Consider the following 24,039-nt stretch of genomic DNA (forward strand, 5'->3'; position numbering starts at 1 on the left):
ATGTTTAAGTTATGCCTACTTCCTTAACCAGCTAAATACCAAATATTAAATAGAACAGGTGATACAGTTGCATGGCAACATTGATCTGTGCCGTAAGAACCAGGAGACCCTTTGTAAAAGTACTTTTGGGATGGTTAAATGCAGTGGCATCTGATCTCAGATGCCTCAAGGTGAGTTGTGCTGTGTCCTTAGACTGGAACAATGAGCTTTGAAATGTTAGTGGAAAAAGTGAAGTTAACAACTGCAGCTACTCTTGCATTCTTTGCATTCTTTAACTAAAGGACGTGTGTTGCTAACAAGATCCCATACTCCAAAGACTGGTCTCAAATATAAAACTGAATTGAATATTGATTTTTTTATTTTAGGGCATTTAGCTGCTTGCGTGTTTGTTGCTTTGTTTGGGTTTTTTTTTTCCCTGAAGTGAGGAAACTGGTTTTGGTGCTCTGAATGAAAATTGAATTGCTGAGATGCTAAGCTGTGGAATGGGGTTACTACTCATCTGCATAATAACCATTTCAAGAAATTTCATAGGAAATTTTTATTATGCATTTATATGTAGATGTAAATAACCTTTATTAATACACACCATTGAACAATAACACAATTTTTTCACGTCATAAATATGGGGAAAACTTAACTACCACAGATAGGCAATGGTCAACATTTATAAGCTCAGCAAGATTAATATTTGCCATGAAACTCCATCTGAAAAACTGCCTTAATGCTGGTTTATGGCTACTACTGTAGTAATCTGCAAAGGGTTTACCTATTTACCTAAACCAGTTTGTTAAATGACTTCAAGAATTCTACAGCCAAAATTACCTGTTCATGAAATGCAGTGGTGATTTGCTTTGCTTTAAAGGACGAAACATCAGTCTTTAATTTCTAATAAGTAATATGAGGTGGAGTTGGAAAGATGAAGTTGTTGGGCAGTTAATATTACCTAGCAGTGATCCCTGTCACTGATGGTTTGCAAATTAATCTTTCCATTAACAGAAGAGGAGACAGAGTAAAAGGGCAGATAAATAGCTTGAAAATGAGTTATCTCAGTTTTCCAAAGTTTATTAACACATGGTTTGATGTCCACTTGGTGCTTGGCAGGAAGCTCAGTGCAGCAAGCATCGTTTCTGGGGCTGGCATTATTAAATATCTTCCTGAACAACCTGGATGGAGAGGCAGAGTGCTCCCTTGGGAGATCTCCAGGTGATTCACAACAATGGGGATTGTGGTGCTGAATTCAGAGGCTCCTTCACAAACCTGAGGGCTGGGCTGGCAAACTCCACAGAGAGCAGCCACAGCGGCTTTGCAGCTGTTTGCGGTCTCTGCTGGAATTTAAAGACTAAATTTGCAATCGTTATTTAAATAAATAATGCAGGCTTTCACACTAATTTAAGAGGCTTTAGCTCAGCTCACTCTATACTCTGTTGCTCCCACTGGCTCTGGAAGAGTTTGGGCTGCAGAGGGAGAATTGATTTGCAAAGGGACTGGAATGGTGACTTGGAACGTGTGGGGTCTCTTGGCTGTTCCCAGGCTGTCTGACAGTTATAGGTGAGGGATATTTATATGGCTGTAGGGGGGAAAAAGGCACTGTAAATTGGTATTGTATCGAGGCAGATAGCCTTTCAGGGGACAATAGGCTGTTTCATTATATTGGAGCTTGCAAGCAGTTTGCTCTCTTCAGAGAGCTTCAAAAAGTTGAATTCCACTTTGCCATTGCAGTGGGCTCCTCTCTTATGTGCTAATGTTATTTGGAGGTGAGTCTTGGGGAGTGAAAATGCCTTAAAACATAAAAATGGAGTGGTAATGTAGTATTGTAGGTGTCAGTCTAGTGTTCATCACTATGAGAGGTTTCATATCTTTATCTTCATTTTATTATGATTGAGAAGTGAGTCTGTTTGAAAAGCCCTAAATTACAGATGCTTATGTGTTGCAATGGTTATTGTCAGAGTGTGGGGGAAAAGGCACCCTGTTGTCACAGTCTGTCAGAGATGATTTGTTGAAAATTGACTTTGAGTGTTTGTACTGGAGGTCAGAGTTCCCTGTAGAGGGCTTCTACCTTCATAGAAATATCTAGAAGTGCCACAGTTATGCCTTGCTATTAAAAGAATGATTTTGTTACAAATACTTACCTGGCAGTGCTTTTGATTCATTAGAATGGGAAAAATAAGTGGAGCAAAACAGCTGGGACAATTTCTAAGTAAATTCATCAGTCATTCCGGAACTATGCATTTAAAATACCTATAAATAATAGAATGCTCCATATAAATGGAAGTCTTTTATTGATATGTAAGTACAGTGTCACCCTGAAGTTTCTTTTTTAATTTATCATTTCCTTGTGTTTAGAATCTGATCAGGCAGTTCATATTATTTCCAGCTTTTCAACTTTATTTTAGCAGCATTATTTTGTATAGTGTGTGAAATGAAATTGTTCCACACAGTTGTTAAGCTTTAAAATTACTTTCAGGTAACAAATAATTGTTTTGGAAACTCTGAGCCTTCACTCAATTTTTTAATATTATCTCGAGGACTGACAAAATAATTGGATAATTTCAGTGGTTTGCCATTGGCACTTTTAAATTTCTTTTATTCATATTGTTACAATATATTTCCCATGATGATGTTCATGGGACTGCTGATCCTACAAAACACAGGACAATGGAAATGGGGAGAGTGAAATACTGAGAATCCAGTTTTTGGGCTTTATTGTCTGTTTCGTTCTCTCAGGTTTACAAAGAATAAATAAATTGTTTATGTGTGCATATAGAAACAAACATTTAGGTTTTAAATTTTGTTTTAATAGATAAAAAGATGGCCTATCATAAAGTGAATGCAGACCAGAGAGCACAGGGGCACTCTCCATACCTTGACAACGATGAGCTCCAAGCCACAGCGTTGGACCTGGAGTGGGACATGGAAAAAGAGCTGGAGGAGCCTGGCTTTGACCATTTCCGACTGGACAGCGCAGCCCAGCACCACGTGGGGAACTCGCAGAGCCCTGACCTTGACCTGGAGCCCATCCAGCCTTCCTCTTCCCCAAAGGGAAGATTCCAGAGGCTGCAGGAAGACCCTGACTACATCTCCCACTACACGAGACAGGCACCAAAGAGCAACCGCTGCAGCTTTCTTCGGATACTGAAAGTATTTTGCACTGCTTTGATTTTATTTATTTTTGGAATTGTGATAGGATATTATGCACGCCAGAAATGCCCTTCTCCCCCAACATCTCAAGAACCAAATAATCCTCCGATCTACCATGAAATTCTCAAGGAAATCAAAGCTGAAAATATTCAGCGGATTTACAGGTACGTACCTTGGCAGGTTTTTTATCTAAATGCTCTCAGGTGCCATTGTTAAGTCTTCACCTCATTTTTTTTTAATGTGGAATCTTATTTACAAACCCTGACTTTTTTTTAATGTTCGGTTTTATCATGACGCTTGGGAGATGTTCATAAGCATATATAAAATTCATTTTTTAATAATGCAAATTTGTGCTAAGCAAAATAGGTTTTGCTTTAATAATGTTCTATTGCTAAATTTATTATTATCTTTCATTTAAATGAATTGAAAAACACAGATAATTCAAATTGAATGGAAATACAGACAATAGAACAGCTGTACTAGATCCAGCTGACTGCCAAATAACACTATTTAAAAACAAGGTTGATATGATGTTTTGTAATATTTGGTGCTTTAAAAAATCCCCACCTAATTTTTGTCACAAAAGTGAACTCTGGTTTTTTTACTCTATGTGGTAAATTAAACCTTTATTCTCTATGGGTTTAGGATGGAAAAATTGACCTTTGCACTCTGAAAGATTGTGATTTATTTTTTTTCTTTATTACATGTTTTAAGAATGTAAGTTTTTGTAAAATACCTGTGTTTGACTGGGTTTGTTTTTATTCTTTTTTCAATGTGGAATCCTTTCGCTTCTTTTACAGTCTATATAACATGTTTGTGTCAGAGTACAGTCACTTTTCTGTAGCAGTGAGTGTGGAAGAAAATAGGCAGGAACCAACTTTTGAGGGGGCCAGCTTTTGAAAGTTATTTCTATATGGGGAGGGGAGATAAGCTTATTTTTGGCTTCTGGAATGTAAAGTTCCTTTTTCATGTTAAAGGTAATGAATTGCAGATTTTTTGATAAGTATCAGTTCAGAAGCAGCAGAACTCCCATACTTGAAGTTAGAAAATATTGTTGTCATGGTCATCCAAAGAGGTGTTACTGAGTAGATCAGAAATACATCAGAAGTAACCACATGGGTGTTATAATGACATTTGTCTTTTATTACATTGGCTAAGCCAAGTCTTAAACCCTGTAGTGGGTAATACCGTGTTTTGAGCCAACACTGTTACTAAATGCAAGAGAAAAAGTAAGTATGAACAGTTTCATGTCAGTTTTCATGTGCTGAACTGACTCTACTTCATACAAATCTAATTATTTTCATAATGGGAAAGGGTACAGGTAATGAAAAATGTTGATTTTTAATGTAAAAAGATAACTTCTTTGTCTTTCAGAGAGTAAATTGAACTGAATTCTGTCATTAGGCTTCGTCACAACCAAAGTATTGCAGTAAGCTAAGCCCTAAGACTGGGTATTACACAAATTACAGCAAATTGCTGACATGTCTGTCATACTCAGGATAATACTTCAGTACTTTGTGTTTGGGGACTGGGAATCACTTGCCATTCTACTATTTCAAAGGGTGGTTTAAAACCATCCCTTTTCAAACCCTTTATCACTTGTCAAATGATTTCAGCTTGCTGTTAAGACACTAGTGAAAATCTGGATTTTAGGTAAAATGAATTTTATAAATACTTTGAAACTTAAAAAACTTTGGTAGTTGCCTTCCTGTAACATAATTCTTAATATTTGTTTAGGTTTTTTTTCCTATTTAATAGCATGAATTCAGTAAAAGCAGTCAAATATTAATTCAGCTACCTATCAATTCTGTATGTATAATCAATGCTTTTAGTATACTGCATTACCCACGAGGTTTTTCCTAACCCAGCATTAAGGTCTAAGACAGCTTTTATCCCATGTTGTGTTCAGTTGCTTTCCCTCAACATCTGTTTGGCAGGAGTCAGAGTGACTGCAATGAAAGCTGGGTGTGTGTGTAGGCCTACAAGTATAGAACATGCAACATATGTTGCTTGGGTAAAAGGAAAAAAAAAAAAAAAGCCCAAACCTGACAAAATCAATATATGTTATTTGAAAACTTCCTTCAATAAAATACTTTGAGCTACTAGGAATAAGTGGCAGCTGCTTAGCTTGCAATTTCTAAATGTTACTGAGCATGACATTAATTTAATTTTCATTGTTTACTCCTTAGGTCAGGCTCAGATGGTATGGGAGTTTGCTAACAGTCCTGTAAGGGAATTAGGAGGTAAAAAAAAACCAACCTGTTTAAGAGACACAGAGGTGCCAATCATAGTGCTGGAGCAGGCATCACCTTAATGTGCTTGAAGGTCTGGGGTGGGAGCTTTCTGTTGGGGTGAAATCTGCTTCTGGTTGGATGAAGCTTTGAGGATTTAACTCTTTGCACTTCTGAAGTGCAAAGTGCTCCAGGGAACTTGTGTTGGTTTTGTTTCGAATTGGATTGGATTGTCTGTGAGTTGCATGAAGCCTGTCTACCAGTCCCTGATAGGAATTGAAGTGGTTAAGTCCCCATCCCTGGAGGGATTTAAAGGACGTGTAGATGTGACATTTACTCAACAGTGCTGGCTTAATGGTTGGACTCAATCTTAGAGGTGTTTTCCAACCTAAACAATTCTGTGATGTGTAGGATATCTGCACTTTGTCTTCATGGGTTGCTGAATTGGGATATTTACGTTCTCCACTGGAGGCTCCTGGTGGGCTCCACTTTTGTCAGTCCCATCCTGGCTGTCTGCATCATCCCAGCTCCATATTAAGGTTGTTTTTTCCCAGCAGACATACAAGAAATCATTAGGTAAGAAAACTCAGTGTGTTGGCTTTTATTCCTTTAACTTTGCACTTTGTTTCCCATGGAGTGGGAATGCTACAGAATTTCTCTGCAATTTGGCATAGTTGTAATTACTAGTTTTGGCCAAGTTGCATAATCAATGGAACAGCCTAAATCATCATTATCTCTGTGAGCCTTTTTGAACACCTCTCTCCACTCTCTATAGGGAGGTACCTGCATTGTTGGCAATAAAAGGTAGAAATCAGTTAATTCTCGATGTTTCAGAGGTTTCAAGATGAGTTGTAAGAGGTACCTGAAGGGGAAAAGTATTTGTCACAAGAAAAATGAAGAGTTTTTCCTTACCTAACATGCTGCATTTTAAACTGGGACAAAAAAGAAAAAAGGGACCAATATTGTTAATAGGATTCAGTCAGTAAATCAAACAATTCAGGAGATTAAATCTACATTTGTTCAGATATATATTTTTGAAGATAAACAATCAGCTCCACAGTACAGGCAGAATCAGATCTGGTAGAATCACTCGTGATTCTGCAGACATCGCTGGGCTGGTGGGAATCCAGTAATTATATCTGTTTGTGCCACGAGTATAACTTTTCACAGTGTTCTCCTGGAAGATATATAACAAAATTGAAGTTCAAGTTAGGTGTAACTTGGCTCCAGAAGGCCTTCAGGGTGAGTATGAAAAGGGCGTAAATCCCACATCCAAAAGAGGAGAAAGTTGAAATATGTAACACTTTGGGCACTGCTTACGTTTATATCCTTAACCAGCAGAACTTACTAGGGCTAAAGAGATGGATAGAGGTGGTAAAATGGACAGGCAGAAAGCAGATTATCTCCTGGGACAGGTGGGTTGAGTTCTTGGAGCCCTTTTGGAGAGCATGTCAGGAGGGCACAGCTGGAGAGGAGTGTCCTTGAGCTGCATTCCCCAAGGAATGTCTGCAGCTCCAAAATACCATCATCACACTGGGAAGGGCCCTGCTCTCCAAAGGCATGAATGCATTTAAATGTGGAAGTCTCTGCAGTTTATAATAAATGCTGAAGGTCGTTAAGAGGCAGACCTTCAAAAGTACAGAAACCCCACTGCCAGTTTGGGTAAGCAGTGTGCTGCTGAATTCTCAAAAGTAAATTTGTAATGAAGATGTGCATAATTTTCCATGAGATCTGACTTGTTAAAGCTACTTTTTAAAATGATACTCAGATTTCTGCTATCACTTAAGTGCTTTTGAAAATGCAGCTGTTTGTTTCTTTCTCACTCTGTATGATGTATATAAAGTATTTCAATTTGATTGCTCCAAAAACCAAATCAAAATGAAACAATCCTATTTTATTTGGAAAATGTGGGACTATCATAATTTTTAGGAGATTTTAATTTGGGGGCTGACTTCTGAAAATTAAATGGATAAACAGAGATTGATGCTGAATAGTAAGATTAAAAGAACCAGGCAGTCGTGTTGATGCCAGTGATAACTGACTGTGCATTATCAGATTAGCTTATTGCTCTCTTGTTTTTAAAATTCTTGTAGCCTTATTAAACTTTACTCAATAATTTCTTTCCAAAATTGTACATCTTGGTTGTTATCAGATCCACAGGTTTTTTTAGATAATCTTCCCATGATTAAAAGTGGGATGGGGGCACAGAGGGAAGAATCTTTGCTTTGCTCTCCAGCCAGTCTACAGAGAAGCTCCTGCATTTCAACTCTCCTTTTCATCCTGTGTATTCTCACTCAAATGCTCCCTCCACTATCATGTTTTCTCCCCTCGAGCAACAGGGAGGTTTAAATCCCTTCATAATACATCCAGTTGTAACTAACTGTCCTTTAGAGGCGTATCTGTTCCTTATTCCAGCTGGTAATATCACCTGCAGGATCTCCCAAATCCATCCCTGGCAAGAATTGATTTGTCACTGGTGCCTGCTGCCATCCATAACTTCAGCTTAATTCTTCAAAGGGCTTTGGGAGAGCAGGCAGCAGCTGCTCTCCTGTGTGTCATGGCCAAGGAATAAAAGTGCCAGTGCAGTGAGAGAAGGACTTCTACTTGTTTTTTTTGTCTTTTTTTTTTTTTTTTTTCAGAAGTGAAGTGAGAAGCTCCCATATCCAAGTGTTTCTTGTTCCCTGATCACTTGTAATCAGTAGTGTTAAAACCTTGAGGCTTCAAATCTTTTCCCCAGGTAAAGCCTGTGAAATATATACCTGAGCAGCAGAGAGAGCCTGGAACTTCTAGGAAAAATGGAGTTTTTGGAGATTTTGACAGAATGAATTTACAGGCTGGTGCTTGGTGAATTGCCTTTGTCCCAGGAATGAGGAATTCCTGCAGGAGCAGAACTTCCTCAGGAAGGGTGTGAGGAAAGGAGTGCTGTGGTCACTGCTTGCCTGGGTAGAGACCCATTTAGTGCCCACTCCTATTAACAGCTACTGCTAATTAATAGCTGCACCTGACCTCTCCATGGCTGCTGGGAGCAGTGTGCTGGCCAGCTCACTTCACTCATGGATCGGTTTTGTCCCCTGTACACAGATTTTGGTTTTTGTCACACCAACAGCTGAAAAGAGCATTGCAAAAAAGCAATGGGAACTCATCCTATTTCTTCCTGGATATCAGTTTCAGCTATTTCTTGTGTTGCTATCAAAAATACAAGTATTGAATCTAGTTAAGCTCAGTCTGAAGCCAGAGCTGCTTCATATTTGGGAATGCATGTTGGTGTATTCCCAAGTAACCAGGAGCAAAGTGAGCTCCCTAGATCCATTTAATTCCCACTGTGCAATCACTTGGGATTCTCTTCATTCACATGATAATTTTTGAAATGTGTATTTATAAGTACAAAGTCCCTTTTGAAAGGAGATAAGAGTGATATCAGATAAGGGAAAGTTCCCACTTTTCCCCCTGCCACCTCCCCATTGAAGAATGGCTCTGGGAACACGGGGAGGTGTCTTTTGTGGAAGAAAGATGCCCTGTGTGACCCAAGTGCTATCTGTGGAACAGAGACTTGATAAATTTAGGCTTCAGATACCCACTTATGTCAAGTATGATTTCTTTTTAAACCAAAAAAATAGGTTATATCTGTACTTCAGAGGTGTTAATAGAAAGGCTTGTCTGTTTTATAGTTTTCCTTGGTTTCATTCTTTCTTAAATTTTATTTCTTTTTCTTTAGATGAAAAAAAGATACATTATATTGATATAATGCATGAGAAGGATGTGTAAGTTTGATCTTGTTAGGGCCAGCTGTAGCATAAGCTTATAATATTCCTTTCCTTTTTTGAAGAAATGTCTTAGGTTATGGTTTACTTACATTGAAAGGAAGTGTTTCAAGTCCACCATGTGTTTTGCTGAGAACAATTTTTCTTTTCAGTTGATTATTTTTTTTAACAGTATCCATAAAAATATATCGATTTTTAGATGTTTGATTTGGGAAATAATTTACAATAAAATCTGATTTTTTGTATTGTAACTGTATCCTTTGTAAATTAAGTACATAGTGTTGCCTTAAAATAATTTTCCTAAGCAATGCATGTTTGATTTCCTAAGCAATAAACGTGATATGTTAATGAATTAGAATCAATAAACTGCCACATCAGCATAATAAGTAATACGTCCCTTGATAAATTTACTGTCTGTCACAGCCTAGATGAATGGCTTTAGTCCTGCTGCTGTACAGTCACTCATGTTTTCCATGAAAACGTGACACTGGTTTTTGATAGGCTATAAAGTACAAATTAATTTTGCTCCGATCACTTACTTTTGAATTGCATAATCTTACTAATTTTAAAGTTAAAGATTACCTTGCTGGAATTGCCTCACAGTCCTCATAAGAGGAGTGTGGTTAGGGTTTAGAGAGAGAACCAATTTCCATGGCCATTAGCTATGTGCTTCTTTACCATCACTGCTTAAAGTGTGGGGCAATTTAGTCCCAATTAGAACAAGCAATTCTGAGTGGTGACAAGTGCTGCTTTCCCTAATAGATGATGAAATGAGCTGTGCCAGCGTGGCTGAGGGAGTAATTTGCTTTTTAAAGGTCTGGCATTCCACATTCCTGCCTGTTTGGGGCAACAGAGGGATTGAGGAAGGCCTGATGATGCCTTGAATCCTTCTGGGCTGCCCCGGGACATCTTGTGCTCCCCTTTGCCCATCGGTGTCTGGTGCTGTTTGAAAATCTCAGATTTTCAAGGGATCATTTCTGTTTCAGGGACAGTCTGGTGAATTGTGAATCCATAGATGGTGAAACATCTGTGGATTTTAAAAATCCATCTATTTAAAGAAACTTTTGGTGAGTGATAGGCTCTGTGCTTGACTTTACCTGAAAAACAGAAATACTTGACTGGAGATTTCTGAGCAGCTCTTGACACTAATGCTGGCTAAAAGGCAGTATTTAGAAGCTAAAGAGTTATTTATGTTGTCATCTATCATTTTTATAGATTTAACCAAACCACATTTTTCCTAACAGAAAGAACCCGAAGGAAAAAAAAAAAAAGCCACACAGCCTGCAGAGATGACAACCAGTTTTCATTGTAGGCCACATGCTTCCATGTGGTAAATACCACAGGGTGAAGAAATTGGACAAAGTTGTCTTTCGCTGTCCAGTCCTTGCAACTCCATACAAGGAGGATCAGCAATTTTGGCTGGTGGTCCCAGGGACGTGTTTATAATGATAGTGAGGAGCAAACCTTGCAGTACAAACCCCATTAACAATTTAATTAGCAACACATGGACTGCCTGAACAATGCAGGAGTTTCTTCTGTCTCTGCTCTGAACTTCCCAGCATTACTGTGTGTTCAGAGGGTGGATTTTTCCTCAGAATGAGATCGTGGCACTGAGGGCATTCTGAGTCCCTAGAATTTGTGAGGTACCAAGCCCTGGCAGATTCCTGTTTAGGATGCATCTCATCAGCACGGTGTGAAACTGAAGTCCGTGGGTACTCCCGAGATCCAGCCTTTCAGTGGGATCTGCAGTTCCATGGTAGGCACTACAGCAATAAGCAATTAGTTCCCTGCCTGTACACATAAATCAAATTAACAAAGCCCCGAGGGGAAGGAGTTTTCTCAGCCCTTCTTGGTGGTGCTTTGACAAGCAGTTCCTTGCCATCAGCACCTATGACAGGTCTTTGCTGGAAGCCTGATAAGTCAGACTGTTGCTGAATTTAACTAACTGCAATTTGCTGTACTGCATTAAGTTCCTGTTCATGCAGAATTTGTAACTGAAGGCTGCTGGGGAATATTGCTCTGGATCGATCAGGGATAATGAAATTGATATTGTCTGAATAATAATCAATTTTAATGGTGGTATTCTGCAGTAGTCTTCCCTTAAGGGGCTTCTATTCTCAGTTCAATTCTCTTTGAAAGCTGATGGGTTTCTGGAATGAAACAAATATGCATTGCATTGCAAAGTTGGGGCATTCCCTGGCAATATTGGAACTTGTGGAGTGTGAGACTTTCCAAAATTAAAGAAGTTGGCTTTTTTGAATTTCTACAGTACTGTTCATGGACAAGAAGTTAAATAATGCCTCCTGCTCTGTGTGTATGTCTGATTTCTCTCAGTCTCAGTAATGGAAGATCTTTAAATATACATTTTCAAGTCTCATCCTTCACATAAGCTGGTGTTTCCTTTCTCATCCTTCATGTAAGGTTATGTAGCCTTTGGACACATCCAGTTGCCACAAATTTACATATGTTCCTGTACAAGTTAAAATACCAACTCATACTCTGCTTGGTTTATGAGTGTTTCTTCAAGGTTGAAATGGCTGTAATTTTCCAGTAAGATGGAATTTTCTCTTACCATTCTTTTTTTTCTTTTTAGGGAAACATGAAAGTTGAAAAGTGAATCGAAATGTCACTATGAAAACAGAGTGTTTGAATAGCTCAGAAGCAAAATTGTTTGGAAATCTTTTTTCTTGGACCCCTAATGATTTTTGTTCCTATTTGGGGGCGTGTGTGCTGATGGTTCCCAACAAAGCAATGTCTGGTACTTGACCAACTTAATGTCTTTATTTCTCTTTCATGAAAATTTGTTACTTAACAGAGTAGAGAAGATAACAGAAACAAAAATGAGCATTAAAAATAACACTTTAAGATCTTATTTGTTTTACTTTTTTTAATGGGTGCTCAATCTTCATTAGCCATCTGGCTAGTTAATTGGGTTGTGTGAGGCTTCAAGAGAAAGGTCACTATTGCTAAAAGGGTCAGGGCCCCATCACAGATTGACTTCTGTCCAGGAAATTTGGGAAAGCTCTACGGACCGAAGTTTGCAGTAATTGTAGTATTTTACTGAGGTTTGGGTCTAGAGAAAGAAAGTGATTTGGAATGTTGGGACATGCTGCAGACCCCTGCAGTAATCCTCTCTTGTAATACAGAACGGATGAAATGGCCAGAATTTCAAAGCACACTGCCCTGACTCAGCAGTCAGTACTGGTTGATGACCACATTTTGCTGCTGCTTCAGGTGACTTACTGAAGCCCACAGACTGGAGAAGCCCAGGACTTGATCAAAATTTGGAGAGGTGAGACAGCAAGAAGAAGGATCAATATCTGTTCATATTGTTTAGAATGTGTAAGGGTCCATGAAAATGTCAGTGTGCCTTTGATGGACATTGCTTTCTCTGTTCCAGCAGGGCAGCTGGGCTTTAGCAGAGAGCTCAGATATTTACACTTGTGGCCAGGCTGGAAGGTGTTCCCAGTGCTTCTGGAATCTGTTTCTTGTCCAAGGCTCTGTGAGCCAGGGCTGATGCTGTGCAGACTGAGAGCATTTAATTATTGAAATAGTTGGCTGAGTGCTATTTGTGAGTAAAAAGTGGTAGCTCTGGGAAGTCACTTGTTTTATGGTCATTTGTTAGTAATTGTTATTGAATGCTTTCATTTTCTATAAATGCCAGCCTGGGTGATGGACCTTGTGATGTGCATTATTAAATAAATAGGCAGGCTTCAGAAAAGGCCACACAGGTCATGAAAAAAGTTTCTGTTCCCTGTCAACTATTTAGGGAACAAAGAAGAGATCTGAATTATTCATAACATGCTTAGTGCAAGACAAATGGAACCTGCTGCTGTGTTGCTAGCAGTGCAAATAGTGACCTAAAATATCCAAATTATTTTCTTCTTTATTATAATGCCAGTTTTTCTTTACTAATATTTTTGGAAACTATTTAAGAAAATTAAACCCTGTGACAAAAAAAAAAAAAAAAAAAAAAAAAAAAAAAAAAAAAAAAAAAGTTAAATCTGCATGGTTCCTCAGGATCCCAGCACAGATCCTAGCAGGGGATATTGTTTTGAAATGATTCAGTTCATGTGGTAAGAAGATAGATAAGGCCTGGTGTTAATACAGGTGTTCATTTTGTTGTTGTGGAAAATCTGTGGGTTTAAAAAAAAAAAAGTTTTGTAAAGGCTATTTCCTACAGACAGAAACATATCTATTTGTACAGCTGTCCATCTCTAGATGGGATTTTGTGCCTATGTGAATACATAGGTGTAATTTTGCATAATAGCTGAAGTTCTCTCCTTTACACAGCTCTTGTCAAAGCTGTCATATATTCCAGTGCTTGGCACCACTTCTCCATGTGGTCGTGGCTGAAGCCTGATTACCTTCTAATCCCAGGGCCACAAGTACTTCTTGTGTACATAGTTCCTTTGAAGTGGTAAAAACTCAAAGTACCATGATGGCTGTATTATAAATGCCCAGAGAGTTATTAAGGACACAGCCCTTACATATAAATACAGCTTGGGGGGCTTATCTTGTTCATATCGACATAAATATTATATAGAATGTAAGATGAAGTTAGTTGATTACAGTGCAGCAATATTTCCACATGAAAAAAAAAGGTACCTGGGGGAGAATCCAGCATTAAATTACGAGTAGAAGTACACAGCACAGAAAAGCTGATGAATGGAGCCAATTCCTTTATAACTTTGTTCTGTTGTTGGATATTCTTTAGCCAAACTGTTGTAGGGTTCAACACAGGGCAAAATATGTCTGTGGTGTAGAAAAGGTGAGGTGACTTAGTGATTTCTTTCTGCTTTTTTTTCCCCTGATCTCTGTGTTTCATCAGTCTTTTCAGAGCTTGTATTGAAACATACCAAGATGAATAAAATTTGTGACTTTTTGAATTAGTGTTTTTTTCCCCTTTGTTCTTGAGCTGGTTTTGCTAGGATGCCTGAGAGGGCTTGGTATTAATTGTCTGTCCTGATTAACAAACTGAGCTAAAGCAGAGGATTTGGGCTCTGGTGGCTGCAGGAGCTGGGGTGGAGCTGGCTGCTGTCACAGAGCTCCTGAAAGGCACAGGGAGCTGTTCATGGCACTGTGAACAGGCTGGGCATTATCGGGGGTTTGCACGTCTTTGCTAGCAAAACTTTTTTTTTCTTTTATTTATTTTTTTTAAGAAGTGGAGTCAGTTAAAACAAAAATAATTTGGTATTATTCTAGAAATACAAAGCTAAATAAATCCTTCTTTAGTCTTGTGGATTTGGAAATTGGTTTTACATGCTTGTGTTGGTTGCATCCTGCCTGGATTAGTCTAACTCCCTTTTTCCACTTTTTGCCAGCACTGCCTCCTCAGCAGCCGTGCACAGATCACAGATTCCTGAGGAGGAATGAGGCTCATGGAGGGCTGGGTCTCTCTTCTGTCTCTCTCATTTCCTCCTGACTCAGTGTGTCTTGACATTAAAAAGGTTTCTCTGTGTGGGAAACAGTTAATCAGATCAGGATGAGTCATAGCAGGATTAAATGTTGGCAGTAGGATTGGATCCCTTCCCCTCAGTTAACGTAATTAAGACTGACATTAAAGATCAAATTATCCTATATCAAATTAGGTCTAAGTGAGAAACTCTTCAGTGACATTCCTGCACAGTGCTGGCCCTGCCGTGCTAAGGAGGCTCTGAGGTCCTGCCAGAGGATCCCCAAGGTGCCCTGGTGCTCCAGAGCTCTGAGTCTCCTTGCTGGAAGGTTCCTCTTGGTCCAGCATTGGCAAAACTGGCTTTAGGGGAGTATTAGAATTTTTCCAGCAGGACTGGGGAGTTGCATGTACAAAATCTAAATGCTTTGCTGCTTCCTCAGGGACCTTTCCTGCACTGCCTCAGGGAAGCCCCAGGGTTCTCCCAGGGCATCTCAGCTGAGCTGGGCACAGCAAAGCGTGTGATGGCATCAGCATCTTCTGACTTCTGAGGGACTCCATGGGATCCTCCTTTGCTCATGTGTTTGGTTTCTCCAGAAGAGGTGACTCTCTTAGACAAGAGAAGCTGGCATTCCTGCAGCATTTGTTAACACACAGAATCACCAGGTTGGAAGAGACCTTCAAGATTATTGAGTACAACCCAGCCCTAGCACCTCAACTAGACCCTGGCACCCAGTGCCGCATCCAGTCTTTTTTTAAACACATCCAGAGATGGTTAGCATAGAAACATGTTCTCTAATAGTTTCCTTACACACTTGCTCCAAATTTATATTATCATTCAAAGAATTCAGAATGTTTGCACTGAATTCTGGTTATTGAATAACCCAGTCTACCCCAAAAGAATTAACTTCAGCATTAGTTATATACTGGATCTCCTGGTATATAAAGACATTTTAACACCTTTTGTTTATTGTGTGTTAGACACTGGTTGCTGGCTGCATTATATTATGTGACTCAGTTCAGCAGAGGTAAAGAACAGATTTATCTAAAGATGAGTGTTAAGTATTTGTTATGTGCTGTTGCGCCACTCATGAAGAGTGACTTTGTGACAAGAATGCTGATATTCCATCAGTAACTGAAGATCTATTACCCCAAAATAAAAAGACTTTCTTTTTCCAGGATGAGAGGAAAGCAATTTCATACATAGAAGGGTGGCAATAATTGCAATAAGGCTTCCCATAGCCATACGCAAATAGTTTCAGTTTTTTATGCCAGATTGTGATACAGGATGTAAATAGTGCTTCATAAAACTACTAAAAAGATAACTTAAAAGAAAAAGTGTGACCTTAGCAAGAATTGGTGGGGCACCTATTCCAGAAGCATCAAAAGTATATTGTGGTACTGTTTGTAATTCTTTAAAGAAATTACTTGATAGTAATAGAGAATTGGTGCTCCTTGCTAGGAAGCTAGGAGATGTCTTCATGCCTATTTTATTTTTTTTAATTTTTTTTTGTGTTACAAACAATGTTTTTACTTCTCCTCAGCTGTGCACATTATTGAAATTTGTCAGAAAATCTCTTATTTTATTGTGCCCGCACCAGCGTTTGAAACCTTGGGAACATTTGTGTGTGCTCAAGATTGGTTTGTCGTTATTAGAGCTGAGAGGGAGCTGATGGATCTCTGTTAGCACAGCTTTGAGACAGTATTTGAGCCACCCTGGGAATATGTGCCAATACAGTGAAATCAAATGTTTTTTACTTACAGCATTACTTGAACACTAGCTCTGTGAGAGAGCACATTCTACTGGATATGGAAAATTACAGTGAGCACTTGCTGAAAAGTAATGATCTGGCTCTGGTTTTATGAAATGGAGGAGTCCTGGTTTGATCTTGAAGGCAATATAACAAAGTTTTCAGTTGCTTTTCCCTGTTTACCAGAAGAATTTCATACCCACTGGAAATATTGCCTCTCACCAGCCTTGAATATATGCAGATGTTGAAGTACAGCATCACAAAATAGTTATGTCTGTTGCTGAGAGTCTGAATTTTCAGAGAAGGTTTAATTATTTAGGGAAAGTGAAGATGGAATGAAGACAAGAAAAGCTCCTTGATGGTATTCAATTTGCCTTTCAGAGTGTGTGTTCTATAATAATGTTTTGATTTAATCAAATTAATTATCTGTATTTTATTTTTCCTTTAAAAAAGAACAAAAAATCTAAACAAAAGACAGGGATGAATTATTACACTAATATTACTATGCACTGGGAATCAAAAAACCTGAGCTAATGCTGTTTAGACCCTTCTTTAAAGTAATAATAAATTACATTAAATTAATTTTTCCATGAATATAATGTGAAATTTTTCTCATCTTCTTATATTAGCAGATCTCAGCAGAAGGGACTAGTTGACTAAATATAGATTCAGCACTTCAGTAATGTAGTAATTCAGTAAATTACTATGGTTCCAGTCAGAAAGAACTCAAAAAAACCCTAATAAAAATAATTTGGAATTAAAATGAGTTATAAGTATCATTTTTAAGCAGTATGTTGACAGTCATGGAAGTGGAGCTGTGTTTTAGAGGAGGATAAAGCCACATGATCAACTAAGGCAAATTGTATCCTTTTTAAATGCTCCTGAACTGTTCTTCCTGGTTTGGCCACTGAAAGGGAGCCCCTCCAGTTTGCAACTCCCTTTGGTCTAAATGTATGACTAATTATTTAACTAATTGAGTCCTCTTTCAGATCATAATTAAAAAAATAAATTCTTTTTTCAGGTTTCCTAGTGTGCAGTTATTTTCCTGAATTTTCCAGAATTGTTCTGAATTTGCAATTGTACGACTTAGCTCCTTCATTTAAATTTCTATTCTTTATAGTTACCAGAGGGAATATTTTAACATTTTAATTTTGTTAGGTGAGATATCTAGCATGTCTTCACACCCTTGAGGAATTTGGAATAACACACTTGGATTTTTTTTTTTTTTTTTTACTTATAAATAAATAAAATAATATGGAATAACACACTTGGATTTATTTTTTTTTTACTTATAAATAAATAAAATAATCCTGATTGCCCATAGTTTCTCACAGACAAGCCCTGGAAAAATTGAGTTAGCTTTTTTATAGCATTGATAGGCACTTGTTTTTTAAAATCTTTAAGTGATGTGCCTCTGTGTATAGAGGGACCAGAATAACTAAAGACCATTAATGTATGTATTTTAAAAATCTGGTTTATCAGGTGTCTAGGCTGAAGTGGTGAGTGATTTTATTTGCTCTGTATACAGTGTCTGGTGTTCTGGAGCCTTGTTTCGAGCCACTAAAATGCCAGTAACCAGCAGTAACACTGCCTTTGTTTTCCTAAAAATTAATGCCTGCATGTGTTGCTTATGCTCCTTAATTTTGAATGCAGCCTTTGCCATAATTGTAGAAAATGAGAAAATTGTGAGCACAGAGTTGGAGAGAGGGTGAAGCTACTGCTGCTAAGGAAACCTTAATTGTTGAAGTTCAAGTTAAAAGGCTGAATATTCAGAATTGGATCAGACTTCAAACCCCTAGAACTTACTGCGAATGCCATTTAAAAATGATTGGGCACTTCAGTTTAATTTGCTTGAAGGTGAAGAGCTTATGAGACATATTTGAACCCAGAAATAATTCTGACAGCTAATTTTTACATGCATGAAGAAGAAGTTTTATAGTGGAAACCTTGACTTTTAGTGCTGTAGAGCTGTCATAAAGGCCCTAATGATTTCTGACTTAATTATGTATCTGAACATTTAGGTTGATCTGTATTCACTACCCTTTAGAGATTCATGTCCAAGTACCAAATACTGGATGTAGTCTTTGGCTGTGAAACCTGCTTTGCTTTACCTCTCAGCCTGCACAGCTCTGCTGAGATCTAGCAGACAGATTCTGTTCTTGTTAGTAGTTTACATCTCGTTTTAGCCTCCACTCCCGCCTCCCTAATTTATAAATAAACTGCATAAGCACGTTAGACCTCACTTGCTGCTTGTGTAAAATGCTTTGGGGCAACTGTTAGGAAAAACCCATCTGTATTTCTAACAACATCCTCCCTGTGCTGTGTGCTCATCATTGTATTGGGTTCCCAAAATGTTTTTGATGCCCTAGGGATCCATAGTGGGTTGTTGAGGAGGAAAAGAGGAGCTGGACGTTCAGCAGTGCTGGAGTGGAGGGATGCTGCAGCAGCAGAGCTGCCCTCCTCGTGCCTCTTCTGGGAAAGGGATGTCCTGGGCTGAGTTAAGAAACAAAAGAAAGTCTGGCCACGTAGGATAGGGCAGGCTCATCTCTCTCTGGTTGGGGAAACAAAATGGTGAAGGAGTCATTAGAAGAAAGAGACTTGTTCTTCTTACTTGGTATAAACCTCTTGGTTTAATAGTTAAAGAATGTGAAATAAAAAAGAGTTCAGCATCCAAGGACTTCAGGCACATTTATGAAAGATTGGTACCCTTTGGCTACAGTTAATTCCATTTTAAATACGTTTATTTTCACTTAGAAAGTTAAGCTGGAGTTTTGGATTGCTTCCCTGCTGAAGATAATTTGATTTCAGATTGCAGCAGTTTAGATGTACATAGACAGAAGAAAAATTCTTCCATAAAAGCTGCACTGTTTGTAAATCATCCTGTACAGGCAAAGAGTTTGGTGCTAAGATGCCACTTATGTTTTAAGAGTGAGTGATTTATGGATTTGAGATGATATTTTAGAATTCTGCTGCCCATGCCTGTTTTTTAATAGCTCGTGTGTCATCCAGCTGGCACATACTGTGTCTATGTGTGTGAAAGTCAATGTTAAAGTTAAAAGAACTTAATGAAACTGAATTTTCAGACAGAAGCATGTTGTAACATTACTATTTTTTGTGTCAGACATGCTAAATTTCATCTCAGTTCTCCTTGGGTTGGCAGAAATGTCAGTCCCAGACTGCAGTGAGCCTGTTTGGGTATGATGCATTATTTGCTGATGCCGTTTTCTTGTTTACACAAGTGGATTTGCATGGCTTGGTGCTCCAAATATTGGACTACTGAAAACCACCTGCATCTGCTGAGGTATTGAGACTAAAGCTCTGGAGGTTGGCCAGGTTTCTGCAGTGCTTTTGCTTACGTGGTTGACAGTAACATCTGGTAACGCAGATGTTGAGTTCTGGAGAGCCATAATTATTCTGAGAGCAGGGAGAAGTTGTCACACATAGTTATTATCATGCTACTATCACAGGTATTAGTATCAAAGAGATCATTTTGTTCTTTGCTGACAGCATATGTTTTCTCAGCTTTGGAGATGTGCTAGTTTGATGCCATGGAATGTGCAGAAGAAAAATTATCTTCGGGTTTTTAAGCAGTCTGAAGGTTAAAGAAGACCAAAGAGACTGTAAATGCAAAATATTTTGTTTCTTCAGAACACCAGCTTCCCTGGAACTGTAATTGCTTCCAGAATATGTTTCACACTGTGCCCTGGAGCTTCTCGTAAATAACCGGGAGGAGGGAATAAGGGAAGTGCCTTAGCTCTGAGCATCTCAGGTGTGTTAGGGTTTTGGTTTTATTTTGGTTTGGTTTTGGGTTCTTTTGAGTTATTTGTAAGTTTGTGTTTTAAAACCCCAGACACATTTGCAGACACAGGATTATTGGAAGGAGTAAGACAGCTGAGATGTTGGGAATTTTTGTGTTTACAGAGGTATTACAGAACTAATATTTGAATCTCTACTAGGAGAGAGATTTAAACTCCACTAACAGAATAATTCTTGAAAATTTAATTCAGTTGGTCAGCTGGATATCAGAAATTAATCGCTTTTTTAAAGTCAGACCTTTCATTGAAACAAAAAACAATTGTTAGTTCTTGATTTATTATTTTTACTGTGAATACTGAGTTTTTTATTTAAAAGCTTTGTATTTGAACATCTGCACACATGGAACTGTGCATCTTGTTAAATCCTTCCAGTCAGTTTGACGCACAGTACGAAGTTTATGTTTGCAGTAGTGACATTTAAAAATTACTTAGCCAATGCAAGTTTCTAACCACAAGTTAATGTGGTTAGAAACAAAAGTTTGCATGAGCCCAGTGAAACGTGTTCAAAAATCTCTGCCCTATCTAGGACAAGTTTTTTTATCTTGCATTGCATATGAGAGGTGTGAAAAGAATTTGAGTAAGAAGACCAAATGAGTAGGAGTCCCAGGCTAAGAATGTGAACAACTAGAAAGTTCTCCTAATGTGTTATTCTGTACAGTCTAAATCTGAAATTAGTAGAAGGAATTTTATAATAATCTGTATTCAGCATTAGAAATGGGCGAGTTTTTCTCTTTAAAACACAGCTTTGTTCATATTGGACTAAAAACGAGGATTCTTTATTGGAACATCTGAAAATAAAGTTGTTCTGGTATTTTCCAAATTCATGCGCTCTCCTGTTGGCATAACTCTGCAAGTGTTCAGGCATTCCAGAGGAAAGTGAGATCACAAACAGGTCATCATGGAGTTGTTTCTCACTTTTCCTTATTGTGCTGCCCAGACGTTTGCTCTTTTCACTTTTGTCCTCAGTTCACATTTACATCTGAGGCTGTGCTTAGCCCTGGGAGAGCAGTGGGAGCTGCTGACTGTGCTTGATGGTCACCAAAATGATGGAACACTCTTTGTCACCTGAGGTCATATTTATATTTAGGTGGTTTAACTGAGCCCTCTCCAGTTCCTTGCTTTTCCACTGTAGTGCCTGCACGCTGCTTTGCTTTCTACTGGCTTTGTGGTTCTCACAGCCATTTCCTCCTTCACATGCCACCATTTCCCAGGGTAAGTCATTTTTGTGGGTTCAAATTGACTTTGGTGGCAGCACTGAGTTATTTTGCCCTGTGTTGCATAGGAATGGTTACCCTGAGACACAGATTTTGTAACTCTCAGATACAGTTTGTTGGTGGAACAAGCGTAAGCGATTTAGCGTCGTTTTCTGCCCTCTGGTTTTACTGCTGCTGGATGAAAAGGGCTGTTTGCTTTTATTCTCGTGTTTTATTTGTTGAGCACCATGTCTTTGAACTGTACTCACACAGTGCACTAGGTCAGTGTTTAGTTTCAGATGCTTCTCAGTTTCCCTCATGTAACTGCATCAGTCAACTCTGGACAAAAGCTCGGGTCATTTTTGCATCTTCCATAGACTGTTTTTCCCAGGATTGAATAACTCTGTGAAACCAAGGGAATCCCCATGCCACCTTGCTAGCTGACATGTCAACAGCCTTCTGCCATGGTCCTTCCAGGTATTTTCTACCTTTTTCTAGCTTTTTCTCCTGGAAAGTGTGGTGGCCAATTATCACTCCCTTCCAGAAGAGAACAATTACTTGTGATCCTGACTTTCCTGCTGGACATCTCCATGAGGAGCTGTGCTCCTGGGAAAATCTGATTTAGAAAAGAGTCAGAGCTCATCAGAGCTTTGTTCTGGCAGGGCGCTTAGTGTCTTACTAACGCCTTTCAAAGTAAAGCAGGAGCTCCTTCTCTGTAAACTTTTCTGTATGTGCCAGAGACCATTGGAGAGCTGTTTTTAGAGTGCATTTTGCTGGCCTTACTGCAGCGGGTCTGCACATTTATCAGTTGGCTTTCCTCAGGGGTATAATTGCCAGATGCTGTCTGATACTCATTAAACTGGAATCAACATCCCTGTGAAATCCATGAAGATGGACTGCAATGCTGTTACTTCAAACAGGTAAACAAACCCTATTGTCACCACTAAGAACTGCAGTGGCTGTAGCAGCACAGGAGGCATCTCCATTGCAGTGGTCTTCTTTGGGGGAAAGGAACCCCAAACTAGTGAGGAAAAATTAAGATTTCCAAGCTAACAATATTTTTTCCTACTTATATACTTATAACACTTCATACTTATATCACATTGATGATGCAGAATATTCCAGAAAATGTGAATTTATATTTTCAACAGCAGCCATGTATTGGATACAATGGTAAATTCTGCCCAGTGAGCATTAGTCTTGGTATTATGTGTAAGATAAACAAAAGAGTATTATATATTGTACCTGTAATTTTTATTTCAGCTAAGGAAGGTGGGTTCTGAGAATGTGATAGCAGGGCAAGCTCTCTTCAAGCCAATTTTTCACTTTCCTCATTGAAAAAATGTTCTGATTTCAGACAAAAATTGGCAAAGAATCTTAAAGTATAATGCAAGGTTAAATTATGTCAACAGGAGACACCTTTGAAATATTGTACTTATCACATGAGAAATTAAGAAAATATTGAAATGTCTATTTCTTAATTTAACTATGCCAAATTTTATAAAAGGCATGGACTGCAACTCACAACCCTGTTAATTAATTAAAAACAGCAGCAACAGAAAGGCAAGAAGGTAAATGGGAGACCTTTTCAGCATCATCTGAGCTTTCCCAGTTAAGACTTAGCCCTGCTTCTGAAGATCAATAAACTTCACAGATCAGGCATGTAATTGAAACTGCCTCCTGTTCTGTGCCAGTGCCAAATGCAGCAGAGCATTCTCTGGGAACTCACAGTCAATAATTACAGCTCACCTAATGGTTGTATTATGCCTTGAGGTGTTTCTGACTCTTCTGCAAAAAAAAAAAAAAAAAATCATCTGGGGTTTGTTTTTTTTGTTTTTTGTTTTTTGTTTTTTGTTTTTTGTTTTTTGGTTTTTTTTTTCTCGGGTAAATGCATGTTTTCATTAAGCACCTAAACACATCATTCCTTATTAAATGTTGCCTAGCTGCTCTTCACAATATTTTTATTAAAGGAGGGGGGGGGAAAAAAGCTTTCATCCATAATTTTTTGATACTTTTGAATAAATGGGATGTTTAATTAGGTGGAGAGGGCAAAGAGCACAAGTTTCTTGTGGTGGCAGATGTGGCATCTCCTGGGCACGGGGCACCTGCAGCAGCCTTTGCACCATTTGCAGCAGCACTGACCAGGCCACTAAAGCCTTGGAGATGCTTCCTTCCCAGAAAACTTTTGGCCTCATGTCACAAGGAAGTTTTGCCCCTTGTAGACTCCAATATTGGTTTTCAGTCACACAAAACCTTTTCATGTTTGTTGAATCTTTCAGAGCCAAAGCTGGACTTACCCTGGGTGCTGTTGTAAGCTGTTGATCCATGTCTTGCAATTATTTCTTTCCAGAACTTAGTTATTTCAGGCTTTATTAATGATACTGGTGCAACTATTTCCCTCTGCTTTCGCTTGAATTGCAAATAATGTAGAAGCATAATTTAATACAGAACTTTATTTGATGAAACAAACCTTTTTTATCACTGACCTGTACTGTGCTATTCCTTTAATGAGCAGCTGTTGCCTTTTGAATTTGTACTGATTGGTTTATTACTGCTTATTTTAAAAAGACAGCAAATATGTCTTCATATTCCATTTAAACTCAGCTTAAATTCAAACAGATTACTTAAAAAGAAGATGAGAAGTTACTGCATATTCAGCTCATGCAATGAGTGCACAAAGTCCAAGAGACTGCTTGTTTTGACAGAAATAACCATTAGACACACATTTGACATTTTCTCTAAACTACATCCTTTTATC

The 24,039-nt window shown here is 38.5% G+C and overlaps 1 protein-coding gene across 1 annotated transcript in view; it reads left to right on the forward strand.

Moving 5' to 3' along the window:
• The first annotated feature begins 1,167 nt into the window (after nucleotides 1–1,167).
• NAALADL2 (N-acetylated alpha-linked acidic dipeptidase like 2) overlaps nucleotides 1,168–24,039 on the forward strand; it is a 218,059-nt gene continuing 195,187 nt past the window's right edge. The window contains exons 1-2 of the mRNA XM_041406077.1: nucleotides 1,168–1,318; nucleotides 2,801–3,302. Coding sequence (XP_041262011.1) covers nucleotides 1,168–1,318; nucleotides 2,801–3,302 — 653 coding nt within the window. The remainder of the gene's footprint in view (nucleotides 1,319–2,800; nucleotides 3,303–24,039) is intronic.

The sequence above is a fragment of the Onychostruthus taczanowskii genome, unplaced genomic scaffold (assembly GCF_017590055.1).
Source record: "Onychostruthus taczanowskii isolate IOZ18803 unplaced genomic scaffold, ASM1759005v1 scaffold24, whole genome shotgun sequence".
NCBI classification, from domain to species: Eukaryota; Metazoa; Chordata; class Aves; order Passeriformes; family Passeridae; genus Onychostruthus; species Onychostruthus taczanowskii.